General features: G+C 31.9%; 1 protein-coding gene across 1 annotated transcript; it reads left to right on the forward strand.

Moving 5' to 3' along the window:
* The first annotated feature begins 905 nt into the window (after positions 1-905).
* LOC137838593 (uncharacterized) lies at positions 906-1,904 on the forward strand. Its single transcript, XM_068647834.1, has 3 exons — positions 906-1,021; positions 1,310-1,437; positions 1,621-1,904. The coding sequence occupies exons 1-3, from the start codon at positions 906-908 to the stop codon at positions 1,902-1,904; spliced, it is 528 nt and encodes a 175-aa protein (XP_068503935.1).
* Positions 1,905-9,053: the final 7,149 nt, after the last annotated feature.

Raw genomic sequence — 9,053 nt, forward strand, 5'->3', positions numbered from 1 at the left:
GCATGGACTGAACAATGTGAGAAAAGCTTTGAAGAGTTGAAAAGAAGGTTGACTAATGCTCCTATATTGACAATCCCTGATACCAATCAGTCTTTTGAAGTTTTCTGTGATGCTTCCTATCAGGGATTGGGTTGTGTTCTAATGCAGATAAGAAAGTTGTTGCCTACGCTTCTCGTCAGTTAAAGGTGCATGAAAGAAATTATCCAACTCATGATCTAGAATTGGCAGCAGTTGTCTTTGCTTTAAAAATATGGAGACATTTTCTTTACGGAGTTAGTTTTAATGTGTTCAGTGATCATAAAAGCTTGAAGTATTTGTTTGATCAGAAGGAGTTAAATATGAGGCAGAGGAGATGGATTGAATTTTTAAAAGACTATGATTTCCAGCTAATATACCATCCTGGGAAGGCAAATGTTGTTGCAGATGCGTTGAGTCGTAAAAAGATACAAATGTCTTCGCTTATGATTAGAGAATTAGCATTGATTGAAAATTTCAGGAGTATGAATTTGAAGGTTTCCATGTCTTCAAATTGCATTAGTTGTAATACACTTGTTATAACTAATGAATTTCTGGAGAAGGTGAAGGAGAAGCAGTTGGAAGATTCAAAATTGAAGAACTTCATGGGCTTATTAAATACTGACAAAGCTAAAGACTTCTCTTTAGGAGTGGATGGTATTTTGAGATTCAAAAATAGAATATGTATACCAGAGGATAATGAACTAAAGCAAACAGTGTTATCTGAAGGTCATAAAAGCAAACTCAGTTTACATCCAGGAATGACCAAGATGTATCAAGATCTCAAGAAGTCTTATTGGTGGCATGGCATGAAGAATGATGTAGCTAAGTTTGTAGCTGGTTGCTTGACTTGTCAGAAATCAAAGGTTGAACATCAACGGCCTTGAGGCATGTTAACTCAGTTAGACATTCCAGTGTGGAAGTGGGACAGTATCTCAATGGATTTTGTTACCCACTTACCACGTACTTTGAGGAAGCATGACTCTGTTTGGGTCATAGTGGACAGGTTGACAAAGATGGCACACTTCCTACCTATAGACTTGAGAATCTCTATGCGAAAGTTGGCCCAAATTTATACAGATGAAATAGTCAGATTGCATGGTGTACCCTCCAGCATAGTTTCAGATAGAGATCCTAGATTCACCTCCAGATTCTGGCAAACACTTCAAGAAGCTTTGGGGACTAAACTCAGACTTAGTTCAGCATATCATCCTCAGACTGATGGACAATCAGAGAGAACTATCCAGTCCTTAGAGGATTTGCTTAGGACTTGTATGTTAGATCATTTGGGCAGTTGGGATGAAATTCTACCATTGGTAGAGTTCACTTACAATAACAGTTACCAAGCTAGCATAGGAATGACTCCTTTCGAGGCATTGTACGGAAGAAAGTGTAGGACACCTCTGTGCTGGTTTCAGGATGGTGAGAGTGTGTTAATTGGACCAGAATTAATACAACAAACCAATGAGAAAGTCAAAATGATTCAGGAAAGATTGAAAACATCTCTCAGCAGGCAAAAATCTTATGCAGATCAAAGAAGAAGACCTTTAGAATTCTCTGCGGGTGAGCATGTCTTTTTGAGAGTTACACTGTTCACTGGTGTAGGAAGAGCACTCAAATCCAAGAAATTGACTCCTAAGTTCATTGGACCTTATCAAATTCTTCGGAGAATAGGCCCCGTGGCTTATGAAATTGCTTTGCCTCCTCCTTTAGCTAACATTCACAATATTTTCCATGTATCCCAGCTACGAAAGTATGTGCCTGATCCTAGCCACATTCTAGAGTCTGATTCCATCCAGGAGAAAGAAAATCTGTCATTTGAAGTGAAGCCAATCAGAATTATAGATTCACAAGTGAAACGACTTCGTGGAAGAAGTATTCCATGGTGAAAGTATTGTGGGATCTCATATCTGGAGACTCCACTAGGGAACTTGAAGAGGTGATACGAGCATCATACCCTAATCTCTTTCTTGGTAAGTTCATTTTCGAGGACGAAAATTTTTGTAGTTGGAGATAATGTAACAGCGTAAACAAAAAAAAAAAGATAAAGAAGAAAAAGCCAAACCCCTGCCCCCACACACACGAAACCTCTTTCTCTCTCTCTCTCCAATTCTCTTCTCTCCCTCTCTCTTAATTTCTCTCCCAATCTTCATCTATTTTAGAATCTAATCATACCTCGCTGTAGCAGAGGAGTTAAGGAACATTTCTACCCGATCAGATTTTCAAACAGAGTAAGTTCATTTTTACTCTAAATATCCTGTGTTCTCTGTTTTTCCTTAGGATTTAGTCATCAATTTTGGTGGGGTCAGTTGAGAAGTTTAATCATCTCAACTTATTCTATTATATACTGAAATTTTGTTCTGTTTGGATAATTTGCATTAGGCCCGTAAATCTTGAAGCTTATCCAAACGGTGGGGAATAAAATTCTAAAAGTTGCTTGGAAAGCAAGCAGTTGAGGTAAGGGAAGCTAAATTTAATTTTTAATAGCACCCTAGGATAGAAGATCTGAATGCGGAAGGGACATGGTCCCAATATTGAATTTCTCTTACAGGGATGTTATTTGTTTATATATTGGGTTGTTTGTTTGTATATTATTTAAATTTGTAAAAATATTATATTTTGATGATTTAGTATTAAAGTGTTATTTTTTTCATGTCAAATAGACTTTTGAATATTGTGGATCAATTTTTGAATGATATTGTATGACGGAATGGTATGGAATTGAATTCATACATTTGGGATAATGTATGGACTGATGTTTGTTGTGTATTAAGTATTGATGCCTATATGGTAACAGAGATCTCCGAGCTTCACTGATGATCTAAGTCACATAGACTAAGATATCAGGTGGTGAGAAGCTGATGGGGGAGTTCATGCACACCGTGACATATGAGATGCACGGCTTGGGTTGTATTGAACTTACCCTGATCCTTTCTGTTGGATTCGCTGGTAATCTTTGGATCAGGTGTTAGTCTCTGGTAGGACTTACTTAATACGGGTCTTCCGGAAGATGTTGTTTGTTGAATATTCTGGATGTGTAGATCCATGTGAGATCTATGTGATTGTTTTGTTGTTGAGATTTGAAGAAGATTGAATAATTTGAGAAATTGATCATGTAACTTGGTTTTCTCTTTTGATTTAATTGTGTATATTATAAAATTCTATTTTCACTAGCTTACCCTTGCTTTTCTTGTTGTGTTTGAACTGCGATGACTGTACTACGTACACGAGCAGATGATCTTACAGGTGTCTGAGGATCAGAAGAGTTTTAGGGCGTTGATTATGAAACTTATATTGTAAATATTTGTATTTCTATAAATCCTAATCATGTATTAGGAATATTTTGAAAAACTGTAAGCTTGTATAGAATTATGTAGAACCGGTATTGTAATAGTTATATGTAAATTATGGGGTGTTACAACAATAATAATAATAACTTAATCTCTAAATATTTATGGTTTAATGGTTACAAGCTCTTGTTTTATCACTAAATCAGTTACTATTTAATTAATTATTAATTGATCATTTAGTGACTTTTTTTTATTATTTATAATTTTTCTTATTATAGTATAATGTTTAATATTGAGATATCATGAAGTAATATTATTTTACTTTCAAGAACTATTAGAAGAAAGAAAACTTTCTTTCATCTTTACAACTTTAAATAGTATAAATGTTAAACTCTAATTAGTTAACTTATCATGAATGATACAAGAAAAACATATTTCTTCCTTAGTTTAATTGTAACTTAATCTACTCCCTTATCATGAAAATTGATGCTACTTATAATAAATATATCATAAGGCAACATTAAGCATTAAGAAAAATATCACTTGAGTCATCACATCCATACGTTTATAATTTATATATGTATGAGGTCTATTCATATCCATTCAATCAGTATTATCACACGAATATTTCTTTATTCAGAATATTATTATCCTTTCATAATAATCCTATAATTAAAAGTTATTTAAATTAAAATTATAAAAGACTCATTATCATCATTTCAATTATGATAACAAATCTTAAATTATAATTAAGAATTTTATCAAAATAGTATTATATCAAATTATATAAATATAATAAAAAAAATAGTATTTTGTTGTAAAATAAAGCTGAGTACACAGTAATTATTTTTTGGGCACACATTTGTCTTAGTCACTATCAACCTCTTTCCATATTTTTTTTTTCATTTTTCATCTTTCATCTCTAATTTAGATTTTGAGCTCGAATTATCATAGATTTTATTTCAACTTATTGTCAAATTCAAAATTAATTATCAAAATTGAAAGAAAACTAACTCAAAACATATCGTCGTTATTCTTACCACTATTAAAAAATCATTACCACTATTAAAAAATCATTAAATAAAAGTAAAATTAAAAAATAATAATTAGTTGTTATATTAATTAAATTAAATATTATTTTAAAGACTAAAAATATTATAAATAATTAAATTAAATTTTATTATTAAAAAATAATTTTTAAATTGGTATCTAATTAACTATTAAAGTTATAAATATCAATTATTTAAATTATAAAATATTTTAAAATAGATAGCTAAAATTTTCGTCAAAGTAAAAATTATTCAGATAACAATAATAATTTTTTAGTCTATATAAATAACATAATTTATCAATATATAAATAAATAGATAGATATGTAATTAGTAATTATGATAAACTTCTAACATATTTATGGTTTAGCAACATAAAATTGATGAATGAACTAAAATTTTATTTAAATCTAAAAATATGGAATTGAATTCTTATGGAACCTATACCAAAGAGAAATTAAATTTATTCTGTCAAAGCTACTTTACAATGATAAAAAGAGTATTTAAATATCACTTTTTAGTATTGATTAAACAATGACTAGTGGAAGATTACCTAGACATTAGTGTGTGTCCGCATTAAAAAAAAAACTTATTAAATTATGTTATTATTGTTTATAGTGGTATAATTGTTTCACTATACATAAATTGTATTAAAGGAGATATTTTTTTTATGAAAATAAAATTAAAAAGGGTTAAATATATTTTTTTTGTCTTTATATTATAAAGTAAAATTAATTTTTGTTTTCAGTCCAAATTTTAGATGTTTTGAATATTTGTAGTAAAGAAACTATTGAAATCACTCTTTTTTTTCTTATATAACAACAAATTTTCATGGTGAATTATATTATAATATTATAACATCTACGTAGCAATGAGTAAGCATGGAATATTTTAACATTCTAATTTACGTTGAAAATTTATTTGTCATGTAAAAACACTTATAAAGCACTAGTACTATATATAAAAACAATGATCCTTTGTTTAATGCATTTTTACGGTCAGACACTGTCATTCAAAACGCGGTGTTATTTTTTAAATTAACTTCATTTAAGAGGGTGACTATTTGTTATAGCCGCATTCTTAAATAAAGTGCTTTATTTTAAGAATGCAGCTATTACAAATAACCACATTCTTAAATAAGCTCTATATTTAAGAATGCGGCTTTACCTAATAGTCGCATTCTTAAAACAAAACGTTTTGTTTAAGAATTCGACTTTACCTAATAATTGCATTCTTAAAACATTTTTACCCTAACACTGAAGCGCTCCACTTACGTTTTCACACTTCCTTTCTTCTCTGACGCTTTTTTTCTCTTCTCAGCTCTTGTGCTTTCTCTCGTCTTCCTCGAGCCTGCATTGTCTTCTTCGTGCCATTGGTAAGTTCATTTCGAGCTCTCTACTTCTTCTTCACCATTGGTTTATGTATTTTTTTCATTTCTTTTATTTGTTTATTTTCTGCCATTGCTCGAAGGCCACTACTATTTCATTGCCACGCTGTTGTTTGGGTTTTTGTTATGCCATATTTGCTTCGTTGTTGTTGTCGCCTCCACTGTCGTTGTCGTTGCTACCGGTCCCGCGTCACTCTTCACCATCACCGTTGCCTTCACGCACAAGGTTGATGGTGTTTTAAATGTTTTAAATTTCTTTTCTTCATATTATTAATTTGATTATTTTTTATTTTTTATAGTTTGTATTTTTTAAAATTTATATTATTTTTGTTTTTAGGTTAGAATAGAATTATTAAATTATTAGTTGGTAGATAGATTTATATTATTTAATATTTATAATTAATTTAATGATTTTTAATTTATATATTTAGTATTTAGTATTTATTATAATTTGTATTTATTATTAATTTATATTATGTTAGTTGTTAGGTTAGAATAGAATTATTGTGTTGGTATTGAGTCTGAGGATGTTCGACCCTTGATAATTGATACATGCTAGTATTGAGTCCGGAGGTGTTCAACCCTCGGCAAACGTGAGATACAACACTTATTAGTAAACACCTGAATGACTATTATAGAATATAATGGATCGAAATTGGATTAATTTTGTTCGCATAAGTGATGAGTACGAAAGAGGAGTCGAAAAAGTTATACAATTTTCACAACGTAACGTGAATAATAGTGGTCATGATGGAGCAAAGATTAGGTGTCTGTGCGTTAACTGTTTAAATGGAAGGATACTGAATGTTAAGAAAATCAGGGAACACCTTCTATGTGATATGTTTCTTCGATCTTTTACAACTTGGACATGGCATGGTGAATTATTAAATTTACCATGTGTTTCCATAATCGCAGAATATGTGGGGTCCACCATGGATGATGCAATACATGATGAAGTAGATGATGATCAATTGAGGACATGATTCGTGATGTGGGAGCTGAGTCTTTTGCAGAAGCGCATGGATATGGAAGTATGTCAAGCGATGCAAAGACTCCATTGTATCCTAGATTAACTAATTTCACACGGTTGTCGACAGTGTTAAGATTGATGAATTTGAAGGCAATAAATGGATGGACTGATAAAAGCTTCACTTAAATTGCTTCAATTGTTGAGGGATATGCTTCTAGAGCCAAATACTTTACCTAATCGTAATTATGAGGCCAAAAAGATTCTTTGTCCAATGGGTATGGAGTATAAAAAGATACATGCATGTCCTAATGATTGTATGTTATACAGGAAATAATTTAAATTGTTGAAAAGTTGTCCGAGGTGTGGGTTGTCACGTTATAAGTTGAAACAAAAAGATGATGATACTATTGAAGAGATAGAAAAGCATGGATCCCCAATGAAGGTTATGTGGTATCTTTCCATCATTCCAAGGATGAAGCGTTTATTTGCAAACCCAAACGATGCTAAGAATCTTAGATGAAGTGGAGAAGAGAGGAAATGTGATGGCATGTATCGACATCCAACTGATTCTATTCAATGGAAGAAATTTGATGATGAATTTCTAGAGTTTGGTAAAGAATCAAGAAATATCCGACTTGGTTTAGCTATAAACGGAATGAATCTATTTGGTAATATGAGTACGAATCATAGTTCATGGCCTGTTTTACTAGTTATTTACAACTTACCTCCTGGATTGTGCATGAAGTGAAAATACATGATATTGTCTATGATGATATCCAGTCTGAAACAACTAGGAAATGACATATATTTATCTAAGTCCCCTAATTGAAGATTTGAAGTTAATATGGGATCAGAGTGTTGAAGTATTTAACAATTTGCTAATGAAACTTTCAAGATGCATACCATGTTATTTTGCACCATCAATGACTTTCCGACATATGGTAACTTATCAGGGTAAAATGTTAAGGGTCATAAAGCATGTCCAATATGCGAAGAAGACACCGCTTCTCAACAATTGAAACATGGAAGAAAGACAATATATATTCGATATTAAAGGTTTCTAAGAAGTCATCATCCTTACCAGAGGATGAAAAAAATCCTTTAATGAACATCAAAAGACTAGTAGTCCACCAACTCCATTAACTGGTGTTGAGGTTTACGAAAAGGTAAATAACATAGACCACACCTTCGGTAAGTCGAAAAAAAAGTCATTTGTGACAAACATTTGGAAGAAAAAATCAATCTTTTTTTATCTTCCGTACTAGTCGAGGTTAGAAGTTAGACATTGTATAGATGTAATGCATGTTGAGAAGAATGTGTGTGATATCTTAATTGCTACACTTCTTAACATTAACGGGGGGACGAAGGATGGTCTAAATGCTCGTTTAGATTTGATTGAGATGAACATACGAGGCGAGTTGGCACCGATAGAAATGGGTAAACATACATATTTGCCCCCAGTTTGTTATACCATGTCAAAAGATGAAAAAAAAATAATTGTGAATGTCTAAAGGGTGTGAAAGTGCCACAAGGACATTCCTCAAATGTGAAGAGCCTAGTGTCAGTGCAAGATTTGAAGTTAATTGGGTTTAAGTCTCATGATTGTCACATCTTGATGCAACAGTTGTTGCCGATAGCTATTCATGGGATCTTACCAAAAAATGTTAGACATACCATAACCCGTTAGTGCTCATTCTACTCTTCTATTTGTTGTAAAGTCATTGATCCATTAAAATTAGATGAACTTGAAGATGAAATTGTTGTTATCTTGTGTGAATTGAAGATGTTTTTTCCTCCATCTTTTTTTGACATCATGGTTCATCTAGTTGTGCATCTAGTAAGAGAGGGTAGATTGTGTGGACCAGTGTACTTAAGATGGATGTATCCTTTTGAGCGGTATATGAAAAATTTGAAAGGTTATGTTATAAATCATTATCGTCCATAAGCTTCAATGATTGAAAGGTACATAGCTGAAGAAAGTATTGAATTTTGTTCAAAGTACATGCCAAAAGCAAATCCAATAGGTCTTCTAGCTAATTCATGGCACCACAAGCGTTCTACAAGTAAATGTTTACGTGGTATGAATATTGTAAGCAAATCTCGATCAGAAGTCTTGCAAGCACATTTGTATATATTGAATAGCACAAATGAAGTTATACCTTATATAGATGTTCATAAAGCCATTGTGAAGACAAGTAGAGAAATGGGTCTTGATGGAACATAATAGAACTTTCATGTCTTGGTTTAAAGACGAGGTGTTAAAGGATTCATCAGCATCGGAGACCTTGACCTGGTTGACAGCTAGATTGAAGTTTGATGTCATTTCCTATACACCGTACGAA

This window comes from Phaseolus vulgaris, chromosome 4 (genome assembly GCF_000499845.2).
Source record: "Phaseolus vulgaris cultivar G19833 chromosome 4, P. vulgaris v2.0, whole genome shotgun sequence".
Taxonomy (NCBI): Eukaryota; Viridiplantae; Streptophyta; class Magnoliopsida; order Fabales; family Fabaceae; genus Phaseolus; species Phaseolus vulgaris.

What these genes read in the sequence shown, in the direction of transcription:
- LOC137838593 (XM_068647834.1), top strand. Translation starts at nt 906, where the DNA reads ATGTTAACTCAGTTAGACATTCCAGTGTGGAAGTGGGACAGTATCTCA. An exon ending in GTTTGGGTCATAGTGGACAG is followed by an intron (nt 1,022 to 1,309) that starts GTTGACAAAGAT and finishes TCATTTGGGCAG; the next exon opens with TTGGGATGAAATTCTACCAT. An exon ending in TCTGTGCTGGTTTCAGGATG is followed by an intron (nt 1,438 to 1,620) that starts GTGAGAGTGTGT and finishes TCACTGGTGTAG; the next exon opens with GAAGAGCACTCAAATCCAAG.